This window comes from Leuresthes tenuis, unplaced genomic scaffold (assembly GCF_036924035.1).
Source record: "Leuresthes tenuis unplaced genomic scaffold, fLeuTen1.0.hap1 SCAF_3, whole genome shotgun sequence".
NCBI lineage: Eukaryota > Metazoa > Chordata > Actinopteri > Atheriniformes > Atherinopsidae > Leuresthes > Leuresthes tenuis.
In genome coordinates, this window is record NW_027325357.1 from 28,058,864 (window position 1) to 28,077,768 (window position 18,905).

At 40.5% G+C, this 18,905-nt stretch overlaps 1 protein-coding gene across 3 annotated transcripts in view; it reads left to right on the forward strand.

Moving 5' to 3' along the window:
- phactr3b (phosphatase and actin regulator 3b) overlaps positions 1–11,215 on the forward strand; it is a 50,333-nt gene extending 39,118 nt beyond the window's left edge. For all 3 annotated transcript variants that reach the window (XM_072382889.1, XM_072382890.1, XM_072382891.1), the window contains exons 9-13: positions 8,207–8,262; positions 9,302–9,363; positions 9,595–9,735; positions 10,187–10,263; positions 10,681–11,215. In XM_072382889.1, the coding sequence (XP_072238990.1) occupies positions 8,207–8,262; positions 9,302–9,363; positions 9,595–9,735; positions 10,187–10,263; positions 10,681–10,696 (352 nt within the window). In that variant the 3' untranslated portion in view covers positions 10,697–11,215. The remainder of the gene's footprint in view (positions 1–8,206; positions 8,263–9,301; positions 9,364–9,594; positions 9,736–10,186; positions 10,264–10,680) is intronic.
- Positions 11,216–18,905: the final 7,690 nt, after the last annotated feature.

Below are 18,905 nucleotides of genomic sequence, written 5' to 3' on the forward strand. Positions count from 1 at the left end.
GGAAACACTAATTGGATATCTGTGGCACACAGGCTGATTTCTGCTGACACCACCAAACTCACTGTGCGGAGCAGGATAGAGCACCTAACCACAGCTGCTGTCCTCGGCTTCAATAAATAACTCTGAATCTCATTGGCCACACAGCAGCTGACTGCAAGACGGCAATGTGAGCATTCAGGAATCCCAGTGCTATGAGTTTGTTGTTTTTTTTTGTTTTTTTTGCAGTCCTCTAAATGGAACGTCATTTAGTGTCCTCGGACAATGCTCTGAAAATTTTTTGAAGGGATTTTAAAATGCATTTCATTACGTCGAAGCACCACCCTTTTAAATATAACTGCTCTACATTGGATTCAGCACTGTGGCAGTTTCCAGGCAAGCACAGCTGTGGTTTTCAGTTTTTTCAATATTTTCAGTTTCATAATCCTTTTCACCCCGGATGAAATATTAATTCATGCTCGGTGAGGGTTTCCCTCCCTCCTTGTGTTTTTTTTTCTCTACCACAGGTAATAAGTCGGCTTAGGGGAAGGGATCGCCTCCGAAATCAGAAATGTCAGTGTGCAGGTTTCATAAGAGCAGGGAGCGTATTCTTTTTTTCTCGTACAACAAAGGCTTGGCCTACTTTGGTTACAAAGCTGAGTTAATTCTGAGGATACACAGTGTAGCTGTAGCAAGAAAGTTCTGTAGTCTCTGCCAGCTGAGAGGCAAGAAAAGTGATAGCTGCTCATGTTCGAATTCTTTCACCACTTGTGTGCGACTAAGTGTGAAAATTCTTCTTTCTTTTTTTTTTTTTTTTTTCTTGTAGTCTAGCTGCTGGTTTCCTGTTTTTGTTTGACTTGTGTGAGATACTGATTCTGTTGTCTAGAGCATATTGTTCTGCTGATAACTGCAGATAATGCTATTGTTACCCCCAGCACTTTTGTCCAAAGTACTAACTTCAGAGACAAAACAGCTGTTTTAACAAGCTTATACAAGCTGACAGATTTTATTGTATATATTCCAAAAGTTAGCAAAAGCCTAAAGAGGGGGTCTTACGGATCTACAGGATAATAACACAGGAAACATCCCGTGATAACAAAACTGAGTTTTTCATTTAAAGCTGCTTGTCAAACTCTTGTTGTTGCAAAAATATTATCTTGTTTGTAGTTGCACCTACAAATTCTTCAGAAGTGCGACTAAAGAAATATGAACAAATACGTATTTTGACAAAGTACCTAAAGAGAGCATTTGGAGTTGGTTCTTTGCTAAGTTATAGACTCAAAACTTGTTCATCCCTTGAGTTAGGTTCCTTTTTTTATGCGTACATGATCCATAGGTTAGTGTTAAGTGGCTTAACAAATAAGAAACAGATTCCTCTGAAAATGATCAGGTACTCGGGTTGCTGCTGGTGCCTTTACAGTAAGCGGCGTCACAGTCGGGCATCACTCCAGTTTCATGGCTGGAGTTGGCTGATATTGTGAAACAGTTGGAGACACGTAAGCACCGGATGACACAGCCGGCACATATATGGCACGAAGCGAAAATCCTCAAATTACATGTTGTCACCAGTATCCACCACCCTCATCTCGCAGGTAGTAATCAATGTTTTTTTTTGTTCTGGGGATCTAGCTGCTAACACCGTCTTATTGAAATGTCAGAAGTCTTAAAGCCTCTGCGCCCACACAGAACATTGTTTGTTTTTCTCCGCTTTCCAACCCACTGCCAAATCAGGGTTAGCTCACCCGTGATCACAGACTTGACCCATGACATATGGGCCTCTTTTCTTTTTTATTTGCCTATGAATAGATGGTAACTGTACGGTAAGAGTGTAACTTGGGTATGAACCTCAGTTGTGGATTCATAGTACAGTCCAATATCAGCACTACACAGAAAACTTAAATGAAAATATGTTTTTTCATGTATTTTTGCATAGTAAAATACACAAAAGCATGTCTCAATCATGATGTCAGCCACAGAGACGCACGTAAAAACGCCTTTCTCTCATTTAGTCTGCGCTAAAGGAACAGCCATCTTGTTTTAAAACAGTTTTAGGAATGGTCACTGGATACAAACTATAGGATGTTTATTTCCATAAAATGTTTTAATTAATGTTTTAATGCCAGAACAAATGTGGAGACCACATTCTAGGATTTTTGTATTAGGAGAGCAGATAAGTAGGCAGACACAGACATGTAAGTCGAGTTGTGCTGATTCTTTGGTTTACAGGCCATGAACGTAATCCATCAAACAATAAATACACGCACTATTAAACCCTTTCGGTATAGTGTTTATTTTTTTGTTCTAGTCTGGGTTGTGTACGCATTCCAAATTGTTTCTAGTTTTCTGGTTGACTGTAAGTGTTCTTCTTACTTTGAAAAGAATCAAAAATAGATTTTTCGATCGGAAGATACATCTGTGATGTTGGCTAATGGATGTCTACTGTTGGAGGAAGTTGGTAAATTCCCTACAGTTAGTGTGTTTAGACCAGAGGAAACCCTTAATTTTGACTTTTCGCCCATGCTGTTTTTTTGGGCCACCACTTGCATTCATTTCCACTTCTCAAATGTCCTGTTCTAACGTACGCTTTTGATGGTCCCCAGAAGATAAATCCTACTTCGGTAAATGCTTGTCTTTTCCTCTGTAAAGTGACCAGTCAGTGGACATTTGACTTTTTAGTGTAATGTATCGACAGCCGTAGGGTGGATGTCTATGTCATGTATCAAGATCAAGATGATTTTGTCCATATCTACAGGATGGATTGACATTTAATTTCTTGGGACATTCATTGTCCCCATACGTTGCAGAGCCCCTCTGACTTTTCCTCAGGTGTCATTGTGCTGCACACGTTTGTTGTTTTTAGTGAAATATTTACTCGGCTATTAAATTGACTGTTAAAAGACTAATAACCGTATCCGTGGTCCCCTAAAGAAAAGTTAAATAACTGTGAGTCTTTTAACTTTTCATCCAGAATTATGATCATTTCAAAATTTGAAATGATCTTTGCTGTGGTTTATGAATGCAAATGGGCTTCCCAGCGAGCCTCACCTGAGCCACATGCTTTGTGATGATTACTAAAGGTAACAGTAAACATGGTGTAACTGCTGAAGAGCATGTTAACAGTTCCCTCTAAGCACGTCTGTGCCTGAATGTAACGTCACATAGCCATAAAGGAGGCTGTTAAATGGCCGTCAGACTTCATCTACATTAAAGCAGCTCCATGTTAAAATGCAGTTTCTATGCACATCAGCAACATCGGGCTTTACGGTTCATTTGCAAACATGTCATTTCCTCCTACTTTACATGCTGCAGGTAACTTCTGCAGAGGGAATAGCATGCTACTTAGCAACATATATATGTGTGTAATCCCATCAGTTGCTTTCTGCTTCAGAGGCTGAGAAGTCGAGGCTTTATTGAACGATGACAGTTCTGTCAAGCTTTTCAGAATTTGCACACAGTTGGAGCAGTCCCCCGTAGTGTTGGAAGTTGGTCCGTGCTATTTTAAGGCGCCTCAAACCCAGTGGGTGTTTCAAGACCCAGACTTGATCTCTCACTGGGTCTGGGTACCTGATGCATAGGGCAAAAACCTTGGAGACAAACAGCTGGCTAGATAAATAACTGACCAACCAGCTTTCTCTTTCATATTCATGAGCTCGGAACAACGGGAGACATTCGGGTCAACACCACAAAGCCCAGAATCACAACTGAGTTACATAAATGGTGAGCTTCTGGTTGGCTATTATAAAGATGGTCCCTTGAATTGTTCCAGGCAGCGCGACGCCCCCCCCCCCCTTGGATTCACTCAGACTCCACATCCAACTGTAGCGCTGCCTCCTCACGCTCTGTCACTGAGGGGAAGAAGGAGCGAGGAATTAGGACACACCTCAGTGGGTTCTAACCGGCCTCCGCTTGGCCCGTGGCGTCTGACTCATCCTATTGTCTTCCACTTTTTCATGGGCTGACATTCCCATCAGCCCCTGCTCTCGCAGGCAGCTCATTGCTTTGACGTGCTGGTGAGTTCTCCAACAAGCGAGGAACTTCTACCTCTGACCACACGGAGTGGGTGAGGAGCCGGTTCTCTGCAGGAGGCTGTGACTAAAGGGCCCGTTTGGGGTTGTTTGGCAAAACTCTTGTAAGCTGACTCACTTTTGCTTTTATGCTACTTGCATTTTCATTCCGCTTTTCATGCAGAGCAGCTGTAGTTCCAAGTGCCACATACATCTCATTGGGCTTTTCTGGCAGCCGCTGATGTGATTGCCTCTTTGAACTGAGGCAAGTGTTATTGACCTGAAATGTTTTCTGCTGAAGACCACAGATCACACCACAGCTCTGCTCCATTTAACACACTGACTGGCCTCAGCTTCCAGTATTGGTGTGTCTGTGGTCTTGTTTTTAAACCCTGAGTAGTCCCGGCCACAGCTGAAGCCATCGCAGGACAGGATTATTTTAGATCCCATCCACCCTGTCAGCTCTTGGGACGGCTGTGGACCAAATGTTGCAGCTTAGAGGAGGTTTCCATTATTTTGTCTTCATCATCGCTGAAGCTCGACTGTTGGAACTTAAATACAAGTAAATACATCATGACAATCATAATGACCAGTTATTCGCACATTCAGGGCTGATCTGAGACACTTATGACCCAGTTATTGTGACATTGTGAACGCATACGTGTCCTGGGCCACACTAAAAGACCTCTTACTCCCCTGATGTGACTACATGCAAGCAACAGTTTCAAAAAAAGTTTCCAAAGAAACCTACAAACACCTGCTGACATCTTGTTTTTGAGTGCAGTGTTAAAGTGTTCAATCTGCATTCAGTCCTGCCTTACATCCTGTGGGCATTTCTCAGCTTCAGCATGGCTGATTTTCTGAGTAGGCTTCGCTTGGGGCTACAGTAGTGGGCACAGCTCCCCTTTTTTTCTTTGCAGAAACACGTTTCCCATCCAAAAAAGCCTCACATGGAGGCTCTCACGGACTGTGAACGCGCCACTGTTGGCATTGGGAGAAATTTGGGCTCTTACAGCGGGTGTACCTGCTTTTAAATGAAGCACTTTCAGTATGTTAGCTCCAATGTAAAAGCAGCAGTGATCGCAGAAATGCAGCCACGCTGTTGCTTTTTGACGCAATTACATTTATTTCTATTTATACCTCTTTATTCAAAGAAGCCACTTTTCTTTGGGATTCTTTGGGATTGGCTGATTTAGCGAACACAAACCAGGCCTGAAGCAAAGGGAAAATGCACATCAAGAGGCATACAGAACCTGTTGATGTGCTGCACATTACAGGTGGCAGGCAGATTTTTACTTTTACATAACTGTTGTGTTTCAGCCTTTTCCTAACAGACAGCTTTAAAATGGAAACTGCAGAGTTTAAAAGCTTCCCTTTGTGTGTCTGTCGCTCTGCAACATCACAATTCAATTCATTTTATGCTCCTTTTGCGTCTCTCATCTCGCATCCGTTACATAACCGAGCTTAATGAAATATTTGTGGAACAAAAAAAAAAACCTCCATTAGAAGAACTCGGGCAAATCTGAAATGTGCCTGCATAATGATCCAGTTCATGCCACTGACTGCATTAATGGTTTTATGCAACCGTCAGTCGACCTGCTGATGTCCCGTTGGCTGCTCAGCTGAGGGCTGACGGCGTGATGTTGCTGTTTCTCTGCAAACAGAGCAGGTCACTTCAAGACACACGTGGGGAAATGTAAACAGCAGGTGTGAACACTCGTACTTCAGCCGCCCACTTGTGATCGGCTCACCCGGGACACGTGACAGTACCCAGTCTGACCCGCCTCTTCCAGTGAATCCAGTGTAGACCCGCCTGTTTCAACTCCAGTTACGGTTCAAATTAGCAACATCGTGATCCTTTTTTCAGATGCGCACATAGGCGGGAACTGGGAGCTTCATTAAGAAAGGAATGTTGCAACGCAGTAGGGCACCGGCTCGCAGATAAAGGTGCATTTGGATATTCATAGAAAAATGCAGCAGTATGCGAGGCATCTTTTACTTTTCCTCCCCCCCCATGTTGCATGTATGAGGCTGCTGGCTTCAGACTTGTCAGTATTCGTGGTGGTCGTGTGCCAGTGAAAATATAAAAATATAAAAATATAAAACTGCCTTTAAATATAGTCACAAACAGCAAAACTGTTAACAATACAAAACACCTGCTATTTGTGATTATTAAAGCCTGTCTGTCTGGAAGTGGAAGTCGTGTCATATTTATCCCAGTTTGACATGAGGAGAGTAGCTCGAGAGGACAGGAGGTACCACAGGGATCATTTTTGCCAGATTTCAAAAATAAAAAAAACTTCAGTCCACTTCAGAAATGTGAGAGGAGAGGGTGATCCTTCTGTGAAGAAGACGCCGTGTTCCTAATTAATGGAACGACCCGTTTTGTAGTCTGGACCTGCAGCTACTGACATGGTGTGTGTGTGTGTGTGTGTGTGTGTGTGTGTGTGTGTGTGTGTGTGTGTGTGTGTGTGTGTGTGTGTGTGTGTCCGCAGCAGTTGGTGTGAATACATCGTGATCCGTTTCTCCTCGGCTGGATTAGGAAAGTTGTTCCTTTTTGCCACGCGAGTCGTGACCGGTTCTCTTCATCTAACCTCGTTTTGCTGAAAGAGAGTTTGTGAGTGCCGGCTTTGGTCTGGGCACTCCAAATGCACGTGTCTGGGCCGGAGGCAAACTGCTCAGTAGATCTACTTTTCTTTTATCCCCTCAGGCAGCCGAACAGTATCTCAAGTCTGCCACAAGAGATGCAAAGAGCAATGGCTGCGGCGTGAATGCTGCTCAGTTTTTCAGAGCACTGAGAAAAACAGACGAAAAGGCATCATATGGGTTATATTGCAGAAGAAATGAGCCAAATCTGAGATGAGACATTCCATTTTTTCTGTGAGAACACTAGATTTAAGCTTTTTTAAACTAAAAACTAATTATCTAACTAATTATCAAACTTTTATCCACCAAAAATGTGTATGTAGTTACTGTTCAGTGATCAATCTGAACATTGAGTCAGGTCCGAGTTTGTTTGTTTTTTTTCTTTTTGAAAAGATATCAACAGAATCAGATCGATGTCATTTTCTGTGTTGGTAAAAGTTTTTCACCTTTGGGGTCCGGCCTGGCATTGACAACTGTTGGGCACTTTTTCACTGGTGGTGGGGGAGTTATGTTGGAAAGCCATGTGAGGAATCCTGAAATTCAGCCGATGTGGAATGCTGAGGAGTGACCACGACTAAATTTGGTTTCACCAAGCGATCCTAAAGCTGCAGGCGCTTAACAGAGGTGATGAAGGGCTGAGAATGTGCTCACATAACTGCATGCTACATGTAACAAGTTAAACCGCTCAGTTACCTACTAACTCCTCCTTTAAGAAGCAAACAAAACTTAGGTTCTAAACTGCAGAAATGTTTTTTGCTTGACTTGACAAAGAAACATGTTTTTCAGTCTACGGACATAAATTCTCTTCTCATTTCACTGTTTTTTTTTCTTAAATTTTTTAGGCTACTCATGGAATCGGGGAAAAAATCGGTCTCGCAGATAGAAGAGTAATGAAATAGACTATGATGATGTTTGGGTGGCCACGCGTTGTGTTGCTCCATGATTTGTTGGGTTAAATACCAGAAACACGTTGGATATGAAAGTTTGCGCTGCTGGGCTTGAGTTGGAGGGACACGTGTTTTTCTCTTTACCCGCTATTTCTCCGAAAAAGTTGTAACAATATAGCAATAACAGTCGATCTGCTCCCCTGTTGCAGCAGGTCTGCACGTGTTGTGTGAGTGAGTGCGTGTGTGCGCGCGCGTGCATGGCGAATCTCCTCCTCAGACCCACCCCTTGCCATTAGTATTTGAGAATGTGGCGGTGCTACATCAGTCAGTCCACTGAGAGCTCCGTATCCTCCACACAGACGCTGCTGAGCTCCCAGCTTCACCGACATTTAGCCGCGTTCTCATCTCCTCCTCTCACCGAACTGGCTTCTGCCGCGTGCGTTCCGACGCGCAGCCCTACTTTTTTTTCCCGATGTGGAGCCTAAAATGTTTTAAAAGAAGCCGCTCTCTGGAGTCGAGGTGGGACGCGGTGTTTGCCTTTTGGATGTGCGGATCTTGGTGCTCGGGGCAGCGGCTCGCGCACGTTAAGTGCTTGTAGCGAGGGAAAAAAAGACCGAAAGACTTTTGGGGGGTCCGCGGAGGCTGCGGGGCAGCGAACATGGTTCAGAACGTAATTCTGGTGTTCTTCCGCAGGAGACTGAGCCAGCGGCCGGCGGTGGAGGAGCTGGAGAGCCGGAACATACTGAAGCGTAAGTAGTTGAAACGGCGATAAAGCCAAAGTGCCTGGAGCTCTGACAACAAACTGTCACTTTGAGAACATTTTTAGAACCCGCATAGTGAAAATGACGCCATTGTTGTCATAAATTGAAGACTTACCTGCTCTTAAGTCTGCATAAACGGATACATTTATCTAATTTTTTATATACAATAAGCCTGTCCGGACTTTATTTGAACCGTTTCAGTATGAGCTCTGTGAAAGTTTAAAAATAGGACGCAAATTTTATGCCATTTCTTGTAAAAACAATTGTTTTTCGGCCTATTTGGGGTCATTTTCTCTTCATTATGTGTTAACTTTGAATTAGTTGAGTTTGAATAATATTTTCAGTTTAATGGCAGGAGGAATACATGAGTTTGTATTTGGAACTGCTATTCTTTTAACAGAAAAAAAAATCTGAAGTGTTTTCCTACAGTTCTGCTTCTTTTTTATGGAGCTCATGGATAAATGATGATGTCTCTGTGCTGTTTGGTACAGTAGAGTCACAGTAATAAGGGCTCAGATTGCTGGAGAATGGCTCTGGCAGCCTCATATTTGATGATCTGCAGTCCAGGCTTACCTCAGAACATTCAGGGAAGACGGGCCACCTGTGAGCACCCATCAGCTGTTCTCCTCCTCCATAGCAACACATGTTCAAGCTAAAATCGACTCATTTGCCTGAAAGGACACACAGCCTGAACCACAACACTCACCATGTGCTCATGTAGCACCAAAACAACAAATTCTACTTAATAGGAGAGGTGCCGGGTTGGGTTTAATCTGCCAAAGTAGGTCAGCAAATATTTTTTAATAAATATTAAGGTTTTAAAGAAAGAAACCCCCAGATCTGATCAGTCCTCTGATCCCTCCGTTTCTCTGAACGCATCATTGCTTTCGTAGTGGTACTGATGACGAGGCGTTCCGTAAATAACACGCTTCACTGATAACCAAGATAAACAGCTATAATCTAATAGCATGTCTCAGATCATTTTGCTTTTTTTGGTTAAATGACTCATCTTTCCTTGTGTCAACAGAGAGAAATGACCAGACTGAACAGGAGGAGAGGAGGGAAATCAAGCAGCGGCTCAACAGAAAGGTAGGCGGCGCTTTGATGCAAGCAATTTCCTAGTGGGGGGAAAAGAGAAAAGAATCAGTTTAATCCCACGTTGGCAGCAACACACAAACCCGCACACTGTCCACTAGTCAAAACAGAGGCTTAACGACTCCACCCGCTGTCGTCTTTTTATTTTCTGCCTTCTATCGCCGGTCTCTGTAAGTGCATCAATAATCTGAGAGCTTCCGCTGACAGCTGCCGTTACTTTTCCAGCTCAACCAGCGGCCGACGGTGGATGAGCTGCGGGACAGGAAGATCCTCATTCGTTTCAGCGACTACGTGGAAGTGGCCAAAGCTCAGGACTACGACAGGCGCGCTGACAAGCCCTGGACCAGGCTGTCGGCAGCTGACAAGGTACCCGACCACGCCCCCTTTTCTGGTTTCTGAAGACACACACGGGACACCTGCTTTTCAGCTGTTCAAACACTGAATGTGACTAGAAAATCTTGAAAAAACTGTTGCATTCCCTTAAAAATGCTTTTCACCCCTCAAGATTTAAATTAAAAAGAAAATCTTCATTTTTGTGTCACTAGTCTCATCGGGAAAGTGTCCATCTTTGGCCAAATAAACTAACTATGATTGAGTCCACAGAGACAAACTGAAGAAATGATTCTAGTCATCATCTACTTCTCAGCCAGTGTGACAAAAGAGCTGTTAAATTGCTTTAGGTTTGGTTCATTCTCCCTCATCCAGCTACGCTTCCATAATCCACACCTGAACAGCAGATGCTTCTCCTTCCTCGTCCGAGTGACCGCTGTATGAGGCTCACCTGGGCTGACACCTCGTGTTGTTTTATGCTCTGCAGGCAGCGATCAGGAAGGAGCTGAACGAGTTCAAGAGCAACGAGATGGAAGTTCACTCTTCCAGCAAGCATCTGACGAGGTCAGTTTTGACTTGTCTCTTATTGTTCCCTTTGCTGTTGGATGACGATGTTTCGGAGGGTCGATGTGACATTGTGCAAAGAACAAAGTACTTTCCACAACATTTTCACATTGATGAGTGCACACCCTGCAGAGCGGAGCCTAAATTTAGCCGCACGCAGGCCCCGTGAGATGAAAAAGTTGTGCCATTTTGCAGCATCTCTCCCCGATAATGAATGTCCTTGCAATATTTAGCTTACGTTTCGCTTATGTCGAGGAAAAAAACTGAATGAGCAATAGTAGTGCTTACACAAGGCCCCGTTTTTTTTTTAAGGAGTACTGTCCACTGAGCTAATAATAGAAGTCCCGACTGTTGAACCCATTCGATGCGAAGCTTTTAGGCTACGCTCACACTTTTCCCCTCTTCTCCTCCTTGCAGGTTCCACCGGCCTTAGCAAGGTTTCTTCTGTGAAGAGTTGCCTAAATCTGGTTCTGTCAGTGAAGACCTTGCACGGAGTCTTCCAGCGCCCTGGCCCACAGTCAGTGGGGTGTCCTGATATTTGGGTCCAGCAAACCTTGGAGGCTATGTCTCTAGGAATGGATCTGCCGGTAGAAGAAGCTGCATGCAGCAAGCTCCACTTCTGCTCAGAGGAGCATCTGCTTAACCTTCACTACATCTTGTCAGAGGAGCAGGAAGGACAGAGGTCCTGGATGCGCCGCACACAAGCAGAGACTTCTTTTTGTAAACAGACTCTTTTGAAAGACTTTCTTTTCGATGCCGCTATGGGGGGCAGACGTGCATGTGACCGAGTCGACCAGTCCTGCTCCACTGTCAGTAGTCACATCCCCGAGCTGTGTCTGAGTCTCACTGATTCAGCTGATGAATTTCATATCGACAGTGTAAATGTTCTTGAACAGAAATCCCTTTGTAAGCACTATTTATTGTCTGCACAATACAGCTTTTTGATTCCTAACAGACCTCGTTTGTCTTGTTTGGCGCAAGTTGTTGCGTTTCAAATTTCATATTTTAATATAACGGCTTAACAGGAATGTGGGTTTATTTTTTTGTCCTCTCATAAAAATCAGGATTAGGATAATGACGCTGACTACAGCGGGTTATAATCCCTTCAGATTCATCTCAGTCATTGTTGTGGTTAAGTAAGCAAATGACAGTAAAGGTTGTTACATCAGACGAGCACCAGTCAGTTTGCAGGGTGCAGGCGGTGACTCGTCTCTTATGGCGCTGCGTTACTGCTGGACACTAAGCGGCTTAGTTGGGGTAAATTCCCACCTGAAAACAAGTTCGCCTGACTGCGTTTTTCCAGTTCGGAGCAATCTAATGGCAGTTGGTTTGGCTGCGCCGCACCTGCAGCGCAACGAGGATAACGGGAGCACGCTGTTGTGTTTCTGTGACGTGACATCTCATCCGTCCCAGAAGGGGTTCATCAAACGCCTTAAAGCGAGAGGCGATGTGGGTGCACAGACTCGGTGAAAAGCCTCTTACCTGATATTAAAATGTTAAAAAAAAAGAAAAGAAAGTGTAACCAGCCCTGGTTTGGTAACGTCTCCATCAGGCCTGCGGGTGCTGGAACAGATGGCAGCTCCAGTTTAACCTGCAGGACGACACACTGTCTGGAGTAACCAAACCAGCAGCTAGTGGCCAGGATCTGTGCCGGTGGCTGATGGTGGCACAGCCCGATCCAGAACCTGTGGAGGTGCGTGGGAGGGAAAAGGATATCCTAACTTCCGGGTGTCCCTCAAATGGCTGAGGGCCACGGCCAACACACCATCAACATATGTTTTACAGTTTCAAGCCAAGTGTAAGCGGGACTGTTTCCTGTCCCCAAAATAGGCTTTGGATTATACTGTATATGGTGTCATAGATCTTATTTTTGATGACAGAGCCTTTTCTCCAGTAATTTACGTCACTGCAACTCAGTCGGTTCACCCAGTGGCGGCCGCTATTGATCGCACGTCAGAAAACAGTTGCCTCTAATTAAAGATATAAAAAAAAAGTACTAATGCAAGGAAATCCATCCCAATACAGACACCAACAATGGATAAATATTACAATATTACAAGTGACGTTGTTGTTTTATCCTTGAACACAAAGGCCACAATGGTGTTCCAGTGATATAACGTATAATCAGTGGAACCTGTGTCCCCAGAGCAAACGTCACCACTGAACATCATGCTGCCTCCTAGCAGGATGCCAAAACTGTTTGTGAAGATCATCCGTACAAATGAAGAAAAACGGGCAGCCCACAGAGAGCAGGGGGTGACCTGTGTGTTACTGTCACTTACAGTAACGTTTATGCATCACTAATAACCAGCAAGTCTTCCGCCACCCCTCATTTCAATATATGTAGCCAGGAAAATAGAAACTAGGTGCAGGCATTTGTTGAAATGTGACCAAACACAAATGGGAATACATTTAAAAGTTTCTACAATTCTAACAAGCTTCAAAGTCAGTATTTGGTCTGAGCACCTCTATCCTCCAACACAGCCTGAACCCATTTCGTCATTTCTTTAAGGAGTCTTCAGGAATAGTTCTCCAGGCTTTTTGTAGGACATCCCAAAGCTCTTCTTTGGGTGTTGGCTGCCTTTCTTTCCAATCTCTATCAAGATGATCACAAACTGCTTCAGTAAGGTTGAGGTCTCCTGGGAGGATTCATTCCTTTTTGTCACTGATTTTCAGTCCAGTTCTTGTGTCATTTGGCATATCTCAGCCTTCTTCTCCCTGTTTCCCTTCCTTAAGAATGACAGCCCACCATGCTTAGATAATCCAAGTTTTCGGCTAATGTCTCTTTAGGGAATCACCTTGTTGGTGCAAACATGCTATTTTATGTTTGTCAAACGTTGTTTTCTTTGGTATTTTTCATACAAGAAAGGATAAAAAAGAATGTTTCTTTGCAAAAAAAGTTGCCAGTTAACCAAGTGGCTAAAGACAGAAATGATACATTTTCTCTTTGCTAAGTTGTCTGTTATGTGTAGACACAACACTGGTTCATCCCTTGAGTGAGGAGCCTTTTCCATGCCTGATCAGGTACAAGAACTGGGCTGAAAATTAAGGAAAAAGCAGGAGTTCTTCAGAAAGCCTGAAGAACTATTGGTGAAGACCACTTTAAAAGATTACAAAAGGGTCTGGCTGCTTGGAAGCAAAATATGAAGAAAAGAGGGGTTCGTTATAGTAAGACTTTTGCTGATGGTACCTTTTTAATCAACAAAGATTTTTGAAAAGCCACAAGAAAAGTCCTCCTCCCCTAAAGACGTTGCATCTTCAATGCACAGGATCCTCAAATCAGAGCAACACTACCATCTGGTGTCCATCAAATGTATCGGTTCTCACGGAGCCAGGAATTGTGTTTTTGCTGTCTCTGAAAATCTGCAGTAAGAATCAAATCAAAAATCAAATCAAATTTTATTTATATGGCACCTTTCATACTTAAAAAGCAACACAAAGGGCCTCACAGAGGGTTAAAAACAACAGTGACTAAACAAATAAACCTTTCCACTCCCATAAATACCCAGTGAGACACAGAGACACACAGACACACACCCACACGCATGCATGCACACACAAACACAAACAGACAAACTCAGACCTACTGCACCTATTAGACAGAGACTTGGCCGGGCACCGAGACCTAAGGCAAGGAAAAAGCCGACTACACTGAGAGGGCTCCCAACCCACGACTACAGGGAGTGCCGCTACAGAGACAGCCCCGACCCAGGCAGACAAGAGGCCCCACACCAAGGTGCAGAGCCCTCCAGCCACCCGGGCCAGAGCAGTCCACAGGACAGCACCCCCTCAGTGGACCAAAAGCAGCTCCCAGTGTGGTAGGCCCCCATGAGGAAACACTGGCGCTAAAAACTAAAAGACTAAAACAGTAAAGTAAGATAAAAAGGTATTAAATAAACTAAATTGATAAAATGCTTTTCAGCTCGTGAAATTAAACCATTTAGTTAAAGCACACACACACAGATATATATATATATATATATATATATAACTAAAACGTACTTAAAACATATAACTAAAACATGTAGCTAAAACGTCTAACGAAAACATGTAGTTAAAACAACTAAAACGCATTTAAAACATATAACTAAAACATGTAGGTGAAACATAACTAAGACATGTAGATAACATAACTAAAACATAGTTAAAATGTCTAACTACAAACATGTAGTTAAAACATAACTAAAACATGTAGGTAAAACATAACTAAAACATAGTTAAAACGTCTAACGAAAAATATGTAGTTAAAACTTCTAACTAAAACATGTAGTTAAGACGTCTAAATAAAACATGTAGTTAAGACGTCTAACTAAAACATGTAGTTAAAACTTCTAACTAAAACATGTAGTTAAGACGTTTAACTAAAATATGTAGTTAAAACGTCTAACTAAAACATGTAGTTAAAACTTCTAACTAAAACATGTAGTTAAGACGTCTAACTAAAACATGTAGTTAAGACGTCTAACTAAAACATGTAGTTAAAACGTCTAACTAAAACATGTAGTTAAAACTTCTAACTAAAACATGTAGTTAAGACGTCTAACTAAAACATGTAGTTAAGACGTCTAACTAAAACATGTAGTTAAGACGTCTAACTAAAACATGTAGTTAAGACTTCTAACTAAAACGTAGTTTAAACGTCTAACTAAAACGTAGTTTAAACGTCTAACTAAAACATGTAGTTAAAACGTCTAACTAAAACATGTAGTTAAAACTTCTAACTAAAACATGTAGTTAAGACGTCTAACTAAAACATGTAGTTAAGACGTCTAAATAAAACATGTAGTTAAGACGTCTAACTAAAATATGTAGTTAAAACTTCTAACTAAAATATGTAGTTCAAACGTCTAACTAAAACATGTAGTTAAGACGTCTAACTAAAACATGTAGTTAAGACGTCTAACTAAAACATGTAGTTAAGACGTCTAACTAAAACATGTAGTTAAAACATAACTAAAACATGTAGTTAAGACGTCTAACTAAAACATGTAGTTAAAACATAACTAAAACATGTAGTTAAGACGTATAACTAAAACATGCAGTTTAAACATATAATTAAAACGTAGTTTAAACGTCTAACTAAAACGTAGTTTAAACGTCTAACTAAAACATGTAGTTAAAACGTCTAATTAAAATATGTAGTTAAAACTTCTAACTAAAACATGTAGTTAAGACGTCTAAATAAAACATGTAGTTAAGACGTCTAACTAAAACATGTAGTTAAAACTTCTAACTAAAACATGTAGTTAAGACGTTTAACTAAAATATGTAGTTAAGACGTCTAACTAAAACATGTAGTTAAAACTTCTAACTAAAACATGTAGTTAAGACGTCTAACTAAAACATGTAGTTAAGACGTCTAACTAAAACATGTAGTTAAAACGTCTAACTAAAACATGTAGTTAAAACTTCTAACTAAAACATGTAGTTAAGACGTATAACTAAAACATGCAGTTTAAACATATAATTAAAACGTAGTTTAAACGTCTAACTAAAACGTAGTTTAAACGTCTAACTAAAACATGTAGTTAAAACGTCTAATTAAAATATGTAGTTAAAACTTCTAACTAAAACATGTAGTTAAGACGTCTAACTAAAACATGTAGTTAAGACGTCTAACTAAAACATGTAGTTAAAACGTCTAACTAAAACATGTAGTTAAAACTTCTAACTAAAACATGTAGTTAAGACGTCTAACTAAAACATGTAGTTAAGACGTCTAACTAAAACATGTAGTTAAGACGTCTAACTAAAACATGTAGTTAAGACTTCTAACTAAAACGTAGTTTAAACGTCTAACTAAAACGTAGTTTAAACGTCTAACTAAAACATGTAGTTAAAACGTCTAACTAAAACATGTAGTTAAAACTTCTAACTAAAACATGTAGTTAAGACGTCTAACTAAAACATGTAGTTAAGACGTCTAAATAAAACATGTAGTTAAGACGTCTAACTAAAATATGTAGTTAAAACTTCTAACTAAAATATGTAGTTCAAACGTCTAACTAAAACATGTAGTTAAGACGTCTAACTAAAACATGTAGTTAAGACGTCTAACTAAAACATGTAGTTAAGACGTCTAACTAAAACATGTAGTTAAAACATAACTAAAACATGTAGTTAAGACGTCTAACTAAAACATGTAGTTAAAACATTTAAATAAAACATGTAGTTAAAACTTCTAACTAAAACATGTAGTTAAGACGTATAACTAAAACATGCAGTTTAAACATATAATTAAAACGTAGTTTAAACGTCTAACTAAAACGTAGTTTAAACGTCTAACTAAAACATGTAGTTAAAACGTCTAATTAAAATATGTAGTTAAAACTTCTAACTAAAACATGTAGTTAAGACGTCTAAATAAAACATGTAGTTAAGACGTCTAACTAAAACATGTAGTTAAAACTTCTAACTAAAACATGTAGTTAAGACGTTTAACTAAAATATGTAGTTAAAACGTCTAACTAAAACATGTAGTTAAAACTTCTAACTAAAACATGTAGTTAAGACGTCTAACTAAAACATGTAGTTAAGACGTCTAACTAAAACATGTAGTTAAAACGTCTAACTAAAACATGTAGTTAAAACTTCTAACTAAAACATGTAGTTAAGACGTCTAACTAAAACATGTAGTTAAGACGTCTAACTAAAACATGTAGTTAAGACTTCTAACTAAAACGTAGTTTAAACGTCTAACTAAAACGTAGTTTAAACGTCTAACTAAAACATGTATTTAAAACGTCTAACTAAAACATGTAGTTAAAACTTCTAACTAAAACATGTAGTTAAGACGTCTAAATAAAACATGTAGTTAAGACGTCTAACTAAAATATGTAGTTAAAACTTCTAACTAAAATATGTAGTTCAAACGTCTAACTAAAACATGTAGTTAAGACGTCTAACTAAAACATGTAGTTAAGACGTCTAACTAAAACATGTAGTTCAAACGTCTAAATAAAACATGTAGTTAAGACGTCTAACTAAAACATGTAGTTAAAACATAACTAAAACATGTAGTTAAGACGTCTAACTAAAACATGTAGTTAAAACATTTAAATAAAACATGTAGTTAAGACGTCTAACTAAAACATGTAGTTAAAACACTTAAATAAAACATGTAGTTAAGACGTCTAACTAAAACATGTAGTTAAAACATAACGTTAGTCTTGAGCCTCTTTTTAAAAACATCAACAGTCTCTGCGGTCCTGAGGTTCTACGGAAGGCTGTTCCACAATCGGGGGCCATAATAACTAAATGCCGCCTCCCTGTGAGTTTTCAATCGAACAGGTGGTATGGTTGAAAGGCCAGTGCCGGAAGACCTCAGGGTCCGTGAGGGTTGATGTAGTAAAAGTAAGTCCGATAAGAAGGCCCAAGACCGTTAAGACATCTAAAAACGACTGGCCTGAGAGAGAAATGGATGGACTCTGGCTATATTCTTAAGATGGTAAAAACCTATCTTTGTTATGTTTTTGATATGTGGAATAAAACTAAGCTCAGAGTCAAAAATCACGCCCAGATTTTTTATAGTTTTTGATGGTTTAAGATCTTGTCATTTTGTTAAAAGTTTCTCTCTCTGAGCTTCAGGACCAATGAGTAAAACTTCAGTTTTGTCCTGATTGAGCTGTAGGATCCATGATTCGCTGCCACCCATGACTTGATATCTAAAATGCAGTTAAAAAGGGCATGAAGTGGTCCTGTGTCGTCAGGAGACACAGCAATGTACAGTTGCTTATCGTCAGCATAACTATGAAAGCTAATGCCGTGTTGACATCCCCGAGGGGAAGGATGTAAAGATTAAAAAGAATTGGACCTAAAATTGACCCCTGGGAAACCCCACACTTGATCTCATGGATTCCTGAGGAACATGTATTCATACTTAGAAAGAAGTATCGATCTGTGAGGTAACAAACCAGTTAAGAACAGTACCAGAGATCCTGTTCTCAGTCTGTTTAATAAAATGTGATGGTCTACTGTATCGAAGGCGGCGGTAAGAACCAGTAGTACCAGGACTGTGAGTTTATGGTTATCTAAGTTGCACCTGGTATCTTTAAAATAACTAAATTGATAAAATGCTTTTCAGCTCGTGAAATTAAAACATTTAGTTAAAGCACACATATATATATATATATATATATATATAACTAAAACGTACTTAAAACATATAACTAAAACATGTAGCTAAAACGTCTAACGAAAACATGTAGTTAAAACAACTAAAACGCATTTAAAACATATAACTAAAACATCTAGGTGAAAGGTTGCACCTGGTATCTTTAAAATGGCTGTTTCAGTACAGTGGTTCCACCTAAAACCAGACTGATACTTCTTTAAAAATGTTGTTCATGTTTAAAAAATAATTTACGTGGTTAAAAAACAGTTTTTCTAATATTTTACTTAAAAATGGTGAGTTGGATACAGGCCTGTAATTATTAAGAATGTTTGGATCTAAATTGCTCTTCTTCAGAAGGGGCTTCACCACTGCTGTTTTAAAGGAGGTGTGGAATACACCGGTCTGGAGAGAGCAATTCACAGTGTTCAGAAGCTGCTCATCAAAGAATCCATAGAATGTTTTAAAAACGGTGTGGGAATTGGTTCTAAAAGGCAAGTTGTAGGGTATATCTGGGAGAAAACTCGACCAA